This window comes from Eucalyptus grandis, chromosome 6, assembly GCF_016545825.1.
Source record: "Eucalyptus grandis isolate ANBG69807.140 chromosome 6, ASM1654582v1, whole genome shotgun sequence".
NCBI classification, from domain to species: Eukaryota; Viridiplantae; Streptophyta; class Magnoliopsida; order Myrtales; family Myrtaceae; genus Eucalyptus; species Eucalyptus grandis.
This window is the reverse complement of record NC_052617.1, coordinates 43,675,278-43,693,675: the sequence shown is the minus strand read 5'-3', so window position 1 is coordinate 43,693,675 and position 18,398 is coordinate 43,675,278. Positions and strand designations below refer to the sequence as shown.

Below are 18,398 nucleotides of genomic sequence, written 5' to 3'. Positions count from 1 at the left end.
CTTCTTTGCCATTCTTGATGGTTGCTCCTTCTCTCTCTGCCATGGCCTTTCAGAGATGTGTCTGTCCCGAGCTCTGCGACTTAAATCTACCAGCGGGCATTTTAGAAGTAATTGGAGAACTTACAAGAACGATGCGAGCATGAGAAAGACAAACAGATGCGACTTAGATTAACCCGCTGCTGAATACCGGCCAAAAAAGAAAACGAATCGTTGAAGAATAAGAACTGCTGCGAAAGTCGCGATAGTCACAAGCGTTAGGACATTGGAGTGATCATCACACGAATATTCTGTTTATCAATCTAGAACCGTTTCTCCAAATGCAATCGATCGTGTATGGACTAAATCAGCGACGTGACATCCTCATCAGAAAGGCACAGCGGATTGCTTCTTGTGGTTGCTTAAAGAATATCGCCCGTTACAAGTAATATTCAGAACTAGTAAGGAGGAGGAGATCGAAATTTGGTTTCTGTCTGCCACAGGATACCTGCACTGCTGCAGTTTAACATTAGCTTTGACATGTATCATTACTACTACCGGCTTAAACACTCGACTTACTACGCTATCCTGTGACGCAGCATCTGATGCTACAAGAAAACTACTATTTTTCTTTTGTTCCATTGGGAAGTGATTATGGGTGAAATCCACCTTTTAAAGCCATTTAAGATCAACTGGTCCAGTGCCAGCTGAGATCGCTCCTATGTTTTTCCCGAACCACGGGCATCAAACACATGCTCATCTTTTGCCCAAATTGAGGTTTCATGCATCAGATCAAGGTTATATTGGGTACAGGCCCTGAACAACAAAGCTGTTGGAGAGTCTGATACGGAGCTACTGCTGCTAGAGCCTGAAGATATACACATCAAGAGGAAAATGACATCCATGCGATCTTCCTAGTGGATGATAACTACCGGATATTCAGTCCAATCCACTGATCAGGCACTTAAAAAAGAAAGATAAAGCTGCAATTATGCAGCATGAAGAACAGGGAACCCAATAATCAACACAGTTAATTCTCCGTATGGATATAAAAGAATGTCCAATGTCGATGGGCATACCAGTTCTTTCCATTTCCATCCTAAGTCCACAGTGAATAAGATTACAGCAGCTGAAAATCACTTTAATTCAGGGAAGTTTTCCTTTACATTGTCACGCACCACTAGCATACAATCTGGTCCATTCCTTTGCTGCAGGGTATAAACGATCTGAACAGAAAAAATTACTTTTGGCATTCCACTGGAAAGAGATAAGATAGGATCGGCAAAATGCGTTCAATAAGTAATGTGAATCTTAATCATTCTATGTACCCATGATCGGATAGCCAATTACTGAGACCTAGTAAAGCCACAACAGACATAGCATTACCTGTTTTGACAGCTTCAGCCTCATATATCTTCCAATGCTTAGCGATATCCTCAGAAAGTGGATCATCGGGGTTTGGAGCACTCGAAAGAGATTGAATGCTGTGGAACAGTCCATCAGAAAATGCGTCCATCAGCTATTGTATGGAAAATCCAACATAAACATGCTGAACCTTGAATCCGAAATACAGCAAACTTACCAGTTTGGACAACAAACTCGAGCAAATGCTATTGCATTAGCCTCAATAGTAAAAGCACGAGATAAAGGGAGAGAGAATGCCGTGAGCCAGCAAAGCTAAGATCTACATCCATAACAATTTGGTAGAATTTTTGCATTCCTTGGCTAATTAGATTGTTAAAGTTCCGTCGCAGCCTCTCCGGTCCCTTTCCAGAAGTCTCAAATATGCAAAGGGAAATCATTAGATTACCTTAGAAGTACTGTTCGAGTGTGCAGTGCGGGACCCTGCTTGTCTTTCATGATGCCGAGGATGTCCTACCGAGCTGATTGGAAGATAAATCACATAAAAAAATAAGATGAACATTCTAAGTTAGATAAAGAAAAAGGCCTCGTAATAGTACCTTGTCAATGTTGGGATGATATATTTTCGTGAGAAACCTAACCTATTGCACAAGCAACGGTCGCTACTATTTTCTGATAAAGCAGTTGATAACCTCAGGACAAATAACAACATAAAAAGTACTCAAGTGAAGACCCACGAGTCAGCAATGCTTGTAATGTCCATCTTCCTCCGACAGAATTATATAAGCAACCATGTTCCATATGTTCGCACGACCAATCGAATCAATCAGAATGGCTAACAGATGAGTTGTAAACAGAGTTGCTCAGACAAGTAACATGCGAAGCAGTCAGCATGAAGAGGAATCCTATACGAACTACAGAAGCAAGCCGATCATTTTTTGCCTGCCAAAGTCAGCTAAGCTCTAGCAGGCATATCCTCAGCCTTAGACTAAATATGACGAGAGCATGTCCATCGTGCAGATTCCAAGGTACCGTTTGGAATGCCACAACCGTACCTCAAGGGCCCTCACCAGCTCGGCCGAGGTGGTCACCGACAAGTGCAGCGAGTACAGATTGGTTGCCAACGGAGACCATGAGGAGGAGATATGCAAGCTGCAATTGGTCGAGAGCAGCAACCCTCAGTGCAACGCGCTCTTGGGAGGTGCCGTGCACAATGCTAGAGTGGCTTCTTGCAAATAAGAGCACGTCGCGAAGAAGCCAGTCCGCTTCGCCAACCCACTCTCTTTCACCAAGACGGAGCCTCTGGCCACGAGTCCTTGACAGGCGTGGAGTACTAATTAAACCAAGATGAGGACCAAATTGTGGCGTTGGCGTGCCACTTCTGCCTTTATTTGAAAATAACTAAAAGTTTAAGGGAGAGAATTTTTATTCAATTTGTAGGCAATTCTGAGGCTGTGACATTGTATGCGACGTCCCTGAATTTTTTTAAAGGAAGAAACAAAAAATTTCCTATCAACGTCTCTACTTCTATAAATAAAATGCCTTACCATCCTATTGAATTATCATTTCGTTAGACCAAACTTCATGAGCTTTCAATCAGGGCAATACCATGGGGCAAATTCTCTTTCACTAAATAAATTGATTCAAGCAAGATATCCATGTCAAGTTAGGCGAAACAACGACATCGAGAGTCACCAAAACAAATGCCCTAGAAAGAACCACAATATTAGACGCCAGTTGCAATGACGACAATCAATCGCGGGTAGCAAAGGCCTTAATGGGGTAGGCGACGGTGAGGCCACCAATGGCTTTGAACTGGATCTTCCCGGTGGGCGGGTCGTCGACAAAGATCTCGATGCAAGGAGTCCAAATCATGAGCTCCCTGGCCTTCACGCCCTTGAGCTTCCTGATCCTCGTCTTCTCCAAGTAACCGGACATCTCGGCGTCGTAGCTGGCGAGCTTCCCTATCATCTCGAACGTGTGCTCGATCCTCTTCTCCTGGAGGACCCACATGTACCCGGTCCTCTCCACGAATCCCACCTCGATCAATTCCTGGAAAGGCAAAAGCCCATCGGGGAGTCCATGCTGTTCGTAGAGAGAGATTATCCATTTGAGAGCTTCTTTGCCCTTCTTGACGGTTGCGCCTTCTCTCTCTGCCATGGCCTTCAGAGATGCGCCTGTGCCAAACCTCCGTGACGTATATCTAATAGTAGGGAATTTTAGGAGCTATCGGAGCACTTACAAGAACAATGCGAGCACGAGAGAAGACAAACAGGTGTGGCTTAGCTTGACATGCTGTTGAATACTGGCCAAAAAGAAGGGAAGTGGTGGGGGGGAAGGAATTGCTGAACAAGTTCGACCGTGAAAAATGTGACATTCAGAAGCATCGGCACATTAGAATGCTAGTCCAATTAGAATTCTATTTCTCATAGCCGCTAAGGTTCTCCTAATGCAATCGATCATGTGTAGAAACCGACATGACATCCCCATCAGAAAGACCCCGCAGATTGCATTTTGCAGTCGCTTGAAAAACGTTGCCCGTTGGAGGTGACATGGGAATGAGTTAGGAGGAGACCACGATTTAATTCCTGTCCACTTGCACTGCCGCAGCTTAACGGTACCTTTGAAATTAATACTAAACACTCAGCTGGCCACACTAACTTGAGATGCAGCACCTAAACTAATTTTTATTTTTATTTTTGTATTCACTTTTTAAGGCCATTTGAAATCAAATGGTCTGGTGCCCGCTGAGATCACTGCTTGGTTTTTGCCCGCGTAGGGGGTTTGTACATCAAATTCAAAATTATTCTAGGTACAAGCCCTGGACAACAAAGCTGTTCGAAAGTCTGAGACGGATCGACCACTACTAGAAGCTGAAAGTATACAAATCAAGTTTTTGTTTTCAGAAAATAAAAAGACATCTATGTGATCTTCCAAAAGGATAACGACCTAATTTTCAGTCTAATCCACCGATAAGATACTTAAAAAGAAAGATAAAGCTGCAATTATCCAACAAAAGGAGCAGGGCACACAGAAATTAACAAAGTTAATTCTGCGTATGAATATACAAGAATATCCAATATCAAAGGGCATAGCATTTCTTCCCATTTCCATCAGAAGTCCACAGTAAGTAAGATCACACCAGGTGAAAATCATTTCAATTGAGGTAAGTTTTTCCTCCGCTTCATCACGCACCACTAGCATACAATCTGGTCCATTCCTTTGCTGCAGGGTCAAAATAAAAGGGTACATCAAATAACAAGTATAAAGCAGAAAATTGAATTTTATCCTTCTACTGAACTATAGTAAGTGATTATTTACACAAGCATAAGAGCAAAAAAGATAAGATCAGTGAAATGTGGAAAAAATTTGTCATCTGAATCTTAATCATTCAAAGTACCACATGATCAGAGAACCTATTACCAAGACCCGGTAAAGCCACAAAAGACATAGCATTACCTGTTTCCACAGCTTCAGCCTCATTTGTCTTCCAATGCTTAGCGATATTCTCAGAAAGCGGATCGTCGGGGTTTGGAGCACTCAAAAGTGCTTGAATGCTGCAGAACAGTACATCAGAAAACATGATGAACCTCAAATTCCAAATACAGTAAACTCACCATTTCGCAAAACAAACTCAAACAAATCCTATTGCATTAGCCTCCATAATAAAAGCACAAAATAAGGGGGAGAGTGATGCCGTGAGCCAGCAAAACTAAGATCTACATCTATAACAATTTCGTAGACCTTCGGTTTTCTTTAGCTAATTAGACTGTTAGAATACCAATACAGCCTCTTCAGTCCCTTTCCAGACGTCTCATAAATGCAAAGGGGAATCATTAGAATACCTAAGAAGTACAGTTCGAATCTGTAGTGCGGGACTCCACTTGTCTTTCAGGATGTCAAGGCATATCCTACCAAGCTGGATTGGAAGAAAAACCCCATTAAGAATCAGATGGATACTCCAACCAAGAAAAGAAAAAATTGCTGTAGTAGTACCTTGTCAATGTTGGGATGGTATATTTTTGTGAGAAACCTAACCTGTTGCATAAGTAATGATTAGAAGCTAAACCCCATGAGTCACCACTATTTTTCAGATAAAGCAGTTGAAAACTTCAGGACAAATAAAATCTTCAAGAGTACTTAAGTGAAAACCCAGGAGCCAGCGACGCTGCTAATGCCCAACTTCACCGTGAGCTATCTATGCAACCATATGAATATATTCACATAACCAATCAAATCAATCAGATTAGCTCACAGATGAACTGTAAAAAGAGTTACTCAGACATGTAACAAGCAGACTGGACGGAGCTACTCAGCAGTCAAGAGTGAGGAGGAATCTAGTTGACCTACTGCAGTAAGCCAATCATTTTATTTTTTTTGCCTGCCACCTGAGGCAAATCCTGAGCCACTTTAAACATGGTTCACTGCAGACAACTAAAGCTGCCCAAAAATCAACATCCCCTCGGAACCATCTACTGAAGAACAGAAAGATTCATGAATAATTGACTGATTGCTAAACTTTCTAGATAGCAGAGGTGAGCGAAGAGTCAAGTCATAGTTCTGACAGAAATGCAAAGGCTCTAGAAACAAGAGGGAAGCCACTACCCCACCATGAACCCGAGAAAAAACTAATAAGAGAGTTTGAAACAATTACAAGAGGAAGGATGGTTCACCGTCCTATTCATCTTTTCTTTTTGGTAAGCCAGTTACTGTCCTTGAACTAGCATGTAACTTTCACTGTCAACACCAAGCATAAATTGATCATGTAGCTTTCACAACCCATATACAGAGAACTTGCAATCTAGCACCTATACGTGATTGAGATTCTGTACCGAAAAGAATCAAGCAGCAGATACCATAACAATAGAAGTTACTAAATATTGGAAGAAAAGACAGTGCTTAACTGCAAACTACCTTAGGAGCAGCCATAGGATATTCTTCAGGCAAAAACAACTCTAATTTGAAAACTCCTCCTGCAATAAGATTGCAAAAAGACAGACAAACAAGTCAACTAAGAAACTGTTAGGGATAATGTCACAAAAAACCTCACAGGTACATTTGTGACGAATTTACCCCAAAAACTCCCGTAACAAATTTACCCTCTGTTAAGTTTCCATTAAATTTTACCGTCAAATTACCGAATTAAATGACATGTGTCAATTAACAAGTACACCAGTTTGGATTTTACCCTTCGTTTATCACGGTTGTACTAGTTTTAGTTTTTCATGGTCTTAATCAAATTTAATGAAAACTAATGTAGGGTAAATTGGCCACTGACGTACCAGTCTAAGGATTTTGGAAGTCCAAAAATTAGTTCGAGATAAATTTGTCACAAGTGTACTAGTTTGGGATTTTTTATGATATTGACCTAAATTATTATGACGAATGAACTTTTCAAAGCTGTAGTTAGGAGATTCGAATGTTACATGGAGGTATACTAAGAAAAATCATGGAAAGCTAGATTATCAAGGACAACAAGTACTGCAGAAATGGGTCGTGCAGAAATGGGCAGATGCAATATGAACAAACTGATCATTTTTCCTGCTGAAGGAAAAAAGCCAACCTCCCTAGGACTATATGATGACCATAGACTCCACCTATGAGAGATTATTTCTGATATAACACAGGTTAGAGATCGATCTTTTGCATCATAAAGATGCAACAACGCGTGTGAAACTGAGCATCTGCTGTCCCTCAGATTTTTTAGAGCAAATTAATCCATCAATAGCAGCATAAAAACCACCACCAGCTCTCCCTACTCTTTAAACACCAAAATAATAATAAAAAAGCTGGCAGCTAAATAACCATATGCAGACAGGTAAGTTCAACTCATCAAATTCAGTAATCTGTATGCATCACCAGAAGGCGTGCATAGTCACATCAGGTTAACTTAATACCTTCATAAGGAGATTGCGTAGGGCCAAGAATCATCACGTTAAAATACCGCATATTGTCCTCTGAAGGTGAAGCACTAATGCCAGGAGCTGAACCACAGATCTCAGAAATTAGCTGCCTAAACAATATATCTAACAATTCGACGGAATTACAGAAATCCTAATGTCTCTAAATAGACGGATAAAGGAGGAGGAGGAGCATAAAATTGGCGCCCATGAGGAGATTCTCATCCAAATGGAGAAAAACAACAAACTTGGGTCATAAAACAGAAACACGAAAAACAAAATAGGAGCTTACCCGGTTCGCTGAGGAGACGCTGAGTTTCCTGTTCGATCGCAACAATTTCATTATGATCAACGGAGTGATGCAGAAACAGAAAAAGAGAAAAGGAATGAAAATCTCGTTAGAGCTCCTCCACTCACTAGCAGACTCAAAAAAGAAAAAAAAAAATGGTCCAATCGTCCGACACGGCGTCACTTTTAAAACTCTAGACATGGATCGATCGAAACACAAGCAAATTCCGAAAGACCGAATTCGGAATCGGTCCCGGGACAGACACGGAGTCACGAACGGATCGAGCGAAAACCCTAACACGCACTCCGCAAGGCACTAGAATAACGAATCGCGACGCGACGCGTTGCTATTCGGCTAAATTGGACATCGACGGCAACAGCTGATCAGAGCAGGCGGAGTCGTTTCGACGAAGAAGGACAGACAGCGACAATACGCAGGACGGTGAAAGCCTGTTTCTCTGGCCCGAGCTCTCGACACGAGGAAAAGGAAAAAATAGGGCGATCGGATGGAGGATGAAGGACGGAAATGAAAAGCGAGAGATCGGAAGAGGACGAAGCACCTTTATGATCCGCCGGGGGAGATTGCTGCTCGCCATTGCGGAGGGAGCTCGACGGCAGACCACGCGACGCTACAGAGAGAGAGAGACAGGAGAGAGGAGAGAGAGGGAGATGAGTAATTCGGTGTCGACACGCGACAGTTAAAGCCGGCGGATATTTAAGCAGCACTTTCCGTGTAATTTTGCAGGTAGAATCCTCAATTTTCTATTCTTTTCTTTTCTTTTTCTTTTTTCCTTTTTCTTTTTAAGCTCAAGGTCTTAGAAATGGAGGAAACCCTAAAAAATAAGGAAAATTTTTAAATGAAGGCTCGATGTGCCTTAAATTTTTTAAATAAAGATATGAAATATATGTTATCTCTAATAGAAACTTAAAGTGTCCTTGTTTTCTCAATAAGGATATGAAATAGTCACATGATTCTCAAAAATATATCATCTTATTAGCAAGACATTTTCGTCTTTTATTTTTTCTTTTTTTCTTTCATTTTTCCTTTTTTCCTTTTAAGAAACTCAAAAAAGAAACAAAGCTAAAACTTAAAAATAAAGGCAGGAGGGCCAGTGGCCAACCCTCCCTCCTTGTGGCGAACATCTCTTCATGGATGGGGCGTCAACCATGGCTGACGCCTCGATAAGGGCTGGCAACCTCGCTAGAATCGGGAGAGGGTCTCCCTCTCCCCAATTTGGATGATGGTCATTGGTGGACACCGGTCATGGCCAACCTCCCACCGGCAATGGGGTAATGGGGTATCAGTGACAGGTGAAAGGGTTGGCCCTAGCCCTTCGCCTTTTTTTTTTTTTTTTTTTTTTGTGTTTTCTTTTATTTTTTAAGTCCTTTTTCTTCTTCTTTTTTTAGTTTTTCTTTTTATGGAAAAAGGAAAAAGAAAAAATAAAGGATAGAAATGCTCTTGACCAACCAGTGAAGTCAAGCCCTCTTTTGATATTTATATGGCTTTCAGACTTTTGTTTGAAATAAGATTCACTTTAATATCTTATTTGAAAAAACGATGACATTTAAAATCCATATTTGAGATAATATTCACTTCGAACCCTTATTTAAGAAATTGAGGACATTTCGGGCGCATATTTGGAATTATCCTGAAAATTAATGATTTAAATGCCAATTATGGAGCTCAATTATCAATCCTCTTCGACAAGGTCAACTAAATTATTTTTTCTTTCAATCAATGATTGAGAGCAAAACAAACTTGATTTCTATCATCCTGTTGTGGTATTTACCACATTGTTTTGTGAGCTTGACAAGAGTTAGTAGAAGATCATCAATTTTGCCTCCTAAAGAAGTTTGCTACATTTCATCCATATGTATAAAAGATAAGGAAGGTGCAAAAGATTATTTCTAGCTAATTTCGTCCTTTCGTGGAGTGGAGTCAAAGAAATCATTGAGAAGAGTAGGACCAGGCTGGTAATGAACTACTCCATTTGCAGCACCAATTCATCACTTACCTTGCTTTGACTTTAAACAGGGTTCTAATCATGGAACTGGGAACTGGGCCTACTAGACCTGTATTCAAAAGAAAGCCTGCTTCTACTTTTCATCACCACAAGAGAAAACTAGTGCTAATGGAAGCAGGTCTGCTCCTGCTCTGCCAATGAAAGAATCGTTAGACCCGAGTGCGGCGCCTCGCTAATATCGTTCAAATCAAACAAAACTTCGCACTGGTGCAGACAAGCCAATCTTGCCAAATGCCTACATAATCACCACTAATCCTCCTGCCTTGAGTTTTTCTCTTCTTTATAAACAATCAAGCTCTTTCGGAAAAGATACATAATATGAAGCGAACTCGTCTAATTATTTAGCCAGATAGAGGAAACTTGGAGAGAGCTCCTACAGGGAGCAGCTTCGGACACGCCCTTCACTTGGAGACATCTGCATAAGAAATAATGCTTTGTATTCGAATGTGTATAATGAAGAATACAATTAATTTTAGAAGTTTCAACAATGGTCTAAAAGAATCGTAGAAAGAAGACTGAGAAACTAACAAGTACTGCTCCTTGGCGTTTTCTATTTCTGGAGGTGTCTGTCTAGTGACCACTAGGTATCGATGTTCTGTTGAACTTTCTACACTAGTAAAAGGAAAAAAGGAAATGAATATAATGAGGATCCACAAATTATACAACATGTGGAGGCAACGATACCGATTCACAAGTGAGCCGCTGAAGAACCTTGCTATTTATATTAGGGAATCTGGGAAAATGGAACAAGGGAAACTAATCGTCGTCAGCTGGCATAGTAGGGCTTCTTGAGCAGCTTTCCTTCTGATGAAGTTCCACCAACCGCTTTTCTGGATCACAGAGCCCTGAATGACATTTAATACTGACTGTTAGGTATACCTCTTGACGACGTATTTCCAAATACTTATTTACGCATCCATTTCCCCCTTCAGTCGAAAGAACTGACTGAAAACTAGAACTCATTGTTTGCTCTGGACCCACTATCAGGTCGACCTCAATCGAGTTTACTATTTGTAAGAGCTGCTCACCTGAACACTTTGGAATATCCCAAACAGCAATAAAGGATGGAGTGCAATCTGATGCACAAAGCAATTGATTGTTCTCATGATTGACATTCATGGCAAGCATCCATGACCCAATCGTAACATCCTCATTGCTGAACATCCGGAAACTGGAATAGTGAAGAGGACATTCATAAGATACAAAGGTAGTAGTTTTGCAAAAGAGAATAGTGTTGCACCGTTGACAATTGTGGATAACAAAAGTAGTGATGCAGGGCCTTCGAAAGAAATGCAACATGCCAAGAAGCAATTTTTGACATATGGAAACGAGTCTGTAGGTATCAGGGCTTTGCATTTTTAACATTCTTCCTGCATAGCAAAATAAAGTTTATCTTTCTTTTATAATGTTCTTACTTCATAGCAAAATAAAGTTTATCTTACCATGCTCTTTCGTTTCTTACACCCACACGCATTCCACCCTTGGCAGTTCTACTTCCCATTTCTTGATGCTAACCTCACCAATAGGCAATATAACAAATCAAGCCTCATTCTACAGAGTGTGTTCGGCTATGTAAATCCTTTCTGATCACTGTCCTCAATTCTTTATCAAGTCTTCTGTAGGATCGAAAATCTCCATCTGTATCTTTTCTCATCGTCTTCTTTGATGTCTCATTAATGTTTCTCTACTAATTTTAACCTGAGTCTCCATTTAATAATTGCATGTTCTCACTAGAGCACTGAAGACCTTCATTAGACAAAGTATTACAAGCACAGATTCAATAAGCCTTTTTTTCTAAAAGTGTAAATGGGGTAGGCCTTTGGTTTAGGGATTTAAGAATTTGTAGGCAAGCTCTACCCTAACAATTACTACTGCTGCGATGCCAACTACTGATAAACATGCAAACAATTGATTCTTCGTGCTTACTAGGATTTAAATAATGCACACATGATGGATGGATCTCATGTTGCTTAGGGGCAATGAAGGACGGAGATTCATAGTGCAATCAGCAAGTCACTGAACAAGATATATTGAACAAAGCCCTCCAAGGGTAAGAATAGTAAACGTAGGTAATTGAACATTATATATCGAGTCGACTCGAGATCTTGCCTATTGTTTCGAAGAGCAACCAAGCTCGCAACCACATCAGCTGAAAGAATGTATAATGGACCATATGCATGGAGGAAGTACTCGCTGCCAAGCAAATGGTGCAACGGCTCATACCTGCATCAGTCGAACACTGAATCAAACCCTGGAGAAAGGGGGAGACGGAAGAAATTTATCATGAAGAAACTCACACTAACTATATAATTGCACCTATAAACTACATGGCCTTGGAAATCATCAATACTCTCTCTTCCTTTTCTATACCAATAAAACACTAATGCTGTCCAAGAAAAAAATCAACCTGTAATCCAGTTCAGCATGCGTTATGGCCATTTATAGAATTCCTACCTCTGCTAAAATGGCATATTTACACTAAATCTCTCTTTCATTGACTCGATTGACAAACAACATCAGATAGCTGTCATCTCTCTTTTCATTAACACCATGGGAAGCATAAAGCAAAAAACTACACCATGCACAAACGAGAAAATTGTCACCTCAGCTAAAAATGGGGCATCGACACTCTAAAGCTCTCTTTTCAATCAACCATTCGACCACAAGCATCAGATAGCTGTCGTCTCTCTTTTCATGAGGACAGTAGGAAGCAAAAATGAGACACTACACCATGCACAGTTAAATAAAATGTCACATGATCATATTGGTAAGACTAACCATTTAAGCTGTGGGTTAGTGAAAACTTGCCCCTTTTTCATGCACCCAATGTAAGTTTGCGTATGACTCCGTTCTTTTGCCAAGAGCAATGAAAGCCGATCTGATGATTTTTCAAGGACAAAATAATAATATAGGGTCATTGGAAAGATATCAACAAAACAAAAGAAACGGTCACTGAGTCTGATGCAAGCTTCATTACCAGGTCTTAGATATATGTCATCGTCGGCTTTGACATAGAACTCAGAATCATAAAGTGCATATGCAGCTTTAAAGAAAGCTAGCCTGCAATTACAAACAGACAGTGAATTTCAGCAAATCCACTATGGAGATTAAAAACCAAATCCGTTGCCTCTGTACTAACGTTTTATAAGGAAGCATACTGTATTCCTCTTCAATGTCCAGTAACAAGAAGTCATCATACTCTGACACTTCCCTCTTAAGCTCCGCCATCTTCGACCGATCTTTAGTTTTGCCAATCACAAACCTGAATGCCAAACCAGTGGCTTCCTCCAACCTGCAATCAATCTTACACTCAATCTACGCATTCCCCCAGTGCCCAATTGAAGTCAAAGGAACATCAGAAGCTACCAAGTCTCGAACGATTTAAACGCATTACCAGCAAACTACCTGTCTTCTACAGTTACATGCATCGGCCATTGAACCAAAGTAGGTTATTTCGAATCCAAGCATAATCACTATTTTTACCAAATGAACTCGAATTAGCGCGATCTCATCCTATATGGTTCCAAAACGAGACTGAACATGGTCGGTAAAGTTATCGGAGCAAATCGGTACCGTTGGAGCCCTTGCCGATCGGACGGCATCCAAGTCTGGCGCAGGGATCTCCGGCGACCGGCCGATCCGAAACCGGTCTGAATCCCCACAAAGCCCATCACTTTATGACGGTCAGTACGCCGAACTCCATCCCCGGCAGAATTCAAGCCGTCCCCGGCGCCGTCCTCTCTCTCCCAGACGATCCGAACCGATCGGGGCTCGTGGACGGAGCACTTGCCCGGCCTGAGGATGGCGATGAGGCCGAACACGAACCCGGAGAGCCCGATCAGGAGGCAGCAGCCCAAGATCAGGACCGTAGATCTGCGCGGCGAGGGGCGGCTCTGGTGGAAGAACTTGGGAGACGGGGGCATGGCGCGAGAGCCCGAGGAAGGGGCCTAGTTCATTGAAGTGGAGGACGTCGCGGTCGAGGCGTCGATCTCCGCGCGCGGGGACGGGCTGAGCTGAACCGTCGCGGCGCCGGCCGGCCGACCGAGAGGCGTCGCCCGGAGCTCCCGGCGGAGGATGAAAAATGGAGGAGCAACGGCTGGCCTCTTGACGCCGACGGGAGAGAGAGCTGATTTGCAGTTGCGGGAAGGAAGCAAGAGGAGGAAGGCAAGTCTCCTTGGCTAATTTTGAATTTTTTTTTTTAGATCGTTTTATTCGATTTAAATCGAATGGATCCACCGGCTGATTTTCGCATTTAAAATTGAGATAATGACATGAATAATTTTTTAACTTTGATTTAACGTGATTCTTAAACTTTTAATTAGTTCGATATTATTTTTAAACTTAAATTTAATGTATGATGCGGTCAATGAAATTCAATATTATCTTTTTATTAATTGAAGTTATGGAATAATATTAAACATTTTTATATAATTTAAAATTTAAATTAAACATATATCAAAAGTTTAAGGACCACACTAAACAAATCGAAAGTTCGTGAACTACATTACACATTAGGTTATAATTCGAGATATATATATATATATATATATATATATATTTGGAAAAGGATTGATTTTTAAATTTAGATTAGAGCATAATAAATCAAATAGGGTAGGTGGGATTATATTAAACAAATTAAAAATCTATGGATCACATTGGATCACATTGCACGTTGGATTAAAATTCAAAAGCTATTTATGTCATTTTTCCTCTAGAATTTAACTTCCCCCTTTTTCTTTCACCTTTTAAAAATCTAATTTTAGTATTAAATTCATTAAGCTAATCACTTGCCATGAATAGGGGTGATCACTTCTTGATTCCGATTCCAGTCCAATGGAATCAATAACTTTTTTTTCCCTACTACTTGATGCATTTTATTATGAAGAAACTTAAAAAAAAAAAAAAAACTAGTCAATTTTATTTTTTTGGAAAGAAATAAAAAATATTCATTTAGTCAGTTTAGTTTGATTCTCCCTTTGAAGTAGAAACCAAACCAACACTTTTAAAAACAAAATCAAATCAGCTAGTTCGAGCAATTCCTGATTCGAGCAGTTCGTTTTTGTATACCTCTAAGCACATTTGTTAATAGTTTTAAAATTAATCCATTCCTATACAAAATAACCTAATCACAACACCACCACCACATCGGCCATCATATATCATCCCATTTACCTCCATTTGCCACTAGAGTCCCACCCTCAAATTGAAAATTGTCCACAAAGAGCTAGTTCAACAAATTGAGAATTAAGAACTGCTCATTGATTCTTGGACTCACTCGGAAATTGTTCAAAGTTGGCTGATTCAGTTTGATAAGGACAAGCCCCAATTTGGTTTGATTTTTTTATTTGCCCCAAGTTGCCACCACGGACAACTCAGACTTTCAAAGCAATCGGCAGAAACATGTTTATTGAACCTTAACACACGTGTGCGAAAGGGAGGAAAGGCATTAAATGGTAGGGATAGATTAGAAAGAATTAAATGCACAAGTGGAGTGTTGACACCTATTTTTTATCTTTCAAATAGTATAAAAAAAAATCATCAAAATCAAAATCAAAATCAAATTTTTTTTTTTTTAACTATTGATTTCCCTTTTTTTTTTAAAAAGAAGAAGAAGAGAGTTGGAAGTCTGGGTCGGGCCGGATCCGGCCTTGGCCCGACCCGCCCTTTTTTTTTCTCCCTGCGTGGGCCTGGGCCCAACCCTCCCCTTTACTTTTTCTTTTTTTTCTTTCTTTCTCTTCCCCTTTGCGTAGCCCAGCCCTCTTCTTGCCTCCGGCCCGGCCCACCTCGCTGTCTTCTCCCTCAGCCGCTCTCTGCACAGGGAACCAGTGAAGCAGAAAGCAGCCGTCCGCTTGGGGAAATGGCGGAGCCGAAAGCAGGGGCAGCAAGGGACAGAGGAGACAGCATCATCTCGTTGGTAGGTCGGCGGGTTGGGGGAAGCGGAGGGCACGCGCACGCGGAGCCGAACGAAGGAAAGTAGGGAGAGATCTCGGCAGGAAAAAGAAAAAAAAAACGGACGGAGGGGGGAGAAAAGAAAAGGGTGGAAGAGATCGAAAAAAAGGAGGAGGAGGAAGGAAAACAGAGGGAGACAGAGAGAGAACAGGGAGAGGGCGAGAGAAACAGGAGAGGAAGGAGGGGGAATTTGCCGAGGCCACCGCTGTCAACGCGTCTCCCAACCGCCGCAACCGCCGCCGACGCATCTCCGGGCCGCCACCGCCGCCGCCACCGCCGCAGACGCGTCTTCCAAGCTGCCATTCCCGTCTGAAACCAGGTAGGCCTTTCATCGAAATTTCTGGTGTGCGTTTTCTGGAAATGAGTCGGCCGGAGCTCATCCCGATTAGTTCGGGCGAGCTCCGGCCGCCTTCCTGTCCTTGTTACCCCGCTTGCTGTTCTGCCATGTCGCCTTCGAAGTCTGGATAGGTGCTCGGGCTACGACCGAGACAAAGTCTGTTAGTTTTGTTAGTGTATAGTATACACTGTATACAACCTGTTTGTGGAATTGTCCGAGCGAACTCCGCCCCCCCGATTGCTCCACGTAGGACCCCCTAGGACTGCTGGTGGCCGGAGGGACGCCGCCGCGACTGGAGAGCTCGAGCCGTGTCCCCCGTCTGCCCGAGACGTCGTCGACCAGGGATTGCAGGTCGAGTTGGGCCAGATCTGTGGTCTGGCCCACTCGGCCTTTGTCCCTGACTTGGGCCCGTCGTTTGGGCCCAAGTCAGGCTGAGCGAAGGCCCGATCAAAGGCGATCGGGCCTAGCCCAGCCGGACCGAACCCGGGTCCGGTCTCCGACCAGACCCGACTTTCGCAAACCGGGCCGAACCGGGTCGACCCGGTCCGGCCCCGCATTTTATTTTAGTTTACTTTATTATTTAGTTTTTTTCTAAATATAAAAAAGCAATTTCAAAAAATCCAAAAAAATTTAAATATAAAAAAATTAAAAATTAAAAATTAAAAAGATTAAAATATATATATTTAAAAAAAAAAAAAAATCCAAAAAAAAAAAAAAAACATCGAAAAAAATTAAAAATTAATTAATTAATTAAAAAATTATTAAAAAAAAACTTAATTAAAAAATTTCGAAAATTAAAAAATGATGGGGTTTGGTTAGGAATTGCTATGCTTTGTATTTTTAGTATGATTAAGCCTTTTAGTTGCTTGTGTTTTGATTATATGTTGTGTGTTTAATTTGCATATCTAATTATGTTTAATTGCACGTATTTAATTTTACTACAATTAGGATCTTGATAGTTATGATTGTTATTTCAATGTTTGTGTACCTGCATGATCACTTCATATGTTAGTGGATAGATATAAAATCAATCCAAACTGCTTGCCAAAAATTCATTTTGTTAAAATGAACAAGATTAGGTATCAAAGGGCATTAATTGATCAATTAATGTAATCAAGTCCCCGACCCTAGATTCTCTGGTTGCGTAGGAAGTGAGGTACACTTCCATACCTCACTTGGTTTCTAGTCGACTCCAATAGGCTAGTGGCGACTCTTTTGTGCAAAAATTCTAAAGAATATCTCAATGTCACGCGGGGTATGGGCTTGGGAGAGCCCGCGCCTGATCATGGGCCTTAGGCCCATCCTTTAGGCAATACCCCTAAACCTGTTCCCTCCCCCCGAAGGTAGGTCACGACAAGGAGGAAGGCAGGTCAATTTTCTTTTTTTTGTTTTGTTTTTTTTTGGCTAATTTATGAATTTATGGAGATCGTTTTAATCAATTTAAATGTATCTATTGGCGATGTGATCCTTAAACTTTTGATTCGTTCATTAATGTCTTGTCATTAATTCGAGTTCTGGAACGGCATTGAATATTTTAATATAAATCTGAAACTAAATTAAACATGTATTAAAAGCCAAAGAACCATACTGAATAAATTAAAAGTTCAAGGATCACATTATATATTAGGCTACTATTCGAGGATCATATTGAGTAAATTAAAAAAATTTATGAACTACGTTGTACATTAGGTTACAGTTCATGGACTATATTGCACAATTCATAAACCATTTATTTCATTTTCCCTTTAGAATTTAACTTTCCCTTTTACTATCACCTTTAAAAATCTAATTTTAGTATTAAATTCATTAAAGCTTTGCTTTTTAAAATTATGTTTTGCATTAGTCGTATTAATCGATTCTTATACGCAACAGCTACCTTGTCACAACACCACCACATCAGCCATGATAGATCACCACGTCCACCTCTATTTGCCACTAGGGATCCCACCGACGAAGGACTGATTCGAGAAACTGGGAATGGAGAACCGCTCACTGGTTTTTTGACCCACCTAGGAAGTGTCCAAAATCAGCCAATATGGTCTGATTAGGACGATTCCCCGGTCAAGTTCGATTCTTTTGCCCACCCCATCTGCCGCCACGAACGGTCCGGAGTTTTAAAACAATCGGAAGCAAATGTTTGTCCAACTTTACACTCGCGTGCTCAAAATCTCACAAAGCCTCTCCATCGACCGCGAGCGTGCACGGGTCGGACATATCCATATCGTGTCGTGTCCGATATATTCTTTTTCCTATACGGGGTTCGCCCGCATGTCTTGCCGACGGGCCTGATCCGGCAATCGTCTGGATCGAAGCCGCACGAATTTTTGTTCTTCATCGGGCCTCCAAAGAGCCCATCACAAAGTGAGGAGTGGGCCTCAAGAGCACCAGGAGGAGACGACTCCGATCTCAGTCGAGGTCAACCGATCCGACGAGAGAAAGGGTCGGAGCTGACCGCGACTGCAGCCGCGGGGTTGGAGTGCCAACGCTGGAAATCGACCGCCCACGGTAGATTCCGATTCCGAAAGCGACGCTGGCCCACACCCGGGAAAATTGCTGCCACTG

At 41.5% G+C, this 18,398-nt stretch overlaps 4 protein-coding genes across 8 annotated transcripts; all 4 read right to left on the bottom strand.

Annotated features, from left to right (window-relative positions):
- Nucleotides 1-1,042: 1,042 nt before the first annotated feature.
- LOC104452063 (ubiquitin-conjugating enzyme E2 36) lies at nucleotides 1,043-2,101 on the bottom strand. Its single transcript, XM_039314590.1, is given in 6 exon segments — nucleotides 1,043-1,184; nucleotides 1,363-1,460; nucleotides 1,787-1,850; nucleotides 1,853-1,859; nucleotides 1,938-1,979; nucleotides 2,072-2,101. Coding segments are annotated over 6 exon segments (279 nt in total). The 3' UTR covers nucleotides 1,043-1,146.
- A 989-nt stretch (nucleotides 2,102-3,090) lies between these two features.
- On the bottom strand, nucleotides 3,091-3,498 carry LOC104452061. Its single transcript, XM_010066593.1, has one exon. It carries the CDS (start codon nucleotides 3,496-3,498, stop codon nucleotides 3,091-3,093), a length of 408 nt encoding a protein of 135 aa, XP_010064895.1.
- Nucleotides 3,499-4,173: 675 nt separating this feature from the next.
- On the bottom strand, nucleotides 4,174-8,241 carry LOC104450088 (ubiquitin-conjugating enzyme E2 35). The gene is made up of 8 exons (XM_010064508.3): nucleotides 8,087-8,241; nucleotides 7,531-7,558; nucleotides 7,236-7,322; nucleotides 6,253-6,311; nucleotides 5,335-5,376; nucleotides 5,184-5,257; nucleotides 4,798-4,895; nucleotides 4,174-4,563 (listed from the first exon to the last, which is right to left on the bottom strand). Exons 1-8 carry the CDS (start codon nucleotides 8,120-8,122, stop codon nucleotides 4,526-4,528), a joined length of 462 nt encoding a protein of 153 aa, XP_010062810.1. The 5' UTR covers nucleotides 8,123-8,241; the 3' UTR covers nucleotides 4,174-4,525.
- A 1,409-nt stretch (nucleotides 8,242-9,650) lies between these two features.
- On the bottom strand, nucleotides 9,651-13,728 carry LOC104450086 (probable beta-1,3-galactosyltransferase 14). 5 transcript variants are annotated; one of them, XR_726659.3, is made up of 9 exons: nucleotides 13,124-13,728; nucleotides 12,690-12,842; nucleotides 12,528-12,610; nucleotides 12,329-12,428; nucleotides 11,660-11,773; nucleotides 10,579-10,721; nucleotides 10,262-10,395; nucleotides 10,079-10,162; nucleotides 9,651-9,965 (listed from the first exon to the last, which is right to left on the bottom strand). XR_726659.3 is itself a non-coding variant. In XM_010064507.3 (8 exons), exons 1-7 carry the CDS (start codon nucleotides 13,471-13,473, stop codon nucleotides 10,307-10,309), a joined length of 1,032 nt encoding a protein of 343 aa, XP_010062809.1. In that variant the 5' UTR covers nucleotides 13,474-13,728; the 3' UTR covers nucleotides 9,971-10,162; nucleotides 10,262-10,306. The 5 variants fall into 5 exon arrangements, 2 of the variants coding, with proteins under 2 accessions (XP_010062809.1, XP_010062808.1); XR_726657.3 differs by having other exon boundaries at nucleotides 10,079-10,395; nucleotides 13,124-13,727; XR_726658.3 differs by lacking the exon at nucleotides 10,079-10,162 and having other exon boundaries at nucleotides 10,235-10,395; nucleotides 13,124-13,727.
- Between the last annotated feature and the right edge of the window lie 4,670 nt (nucleotides 13,729-18,398).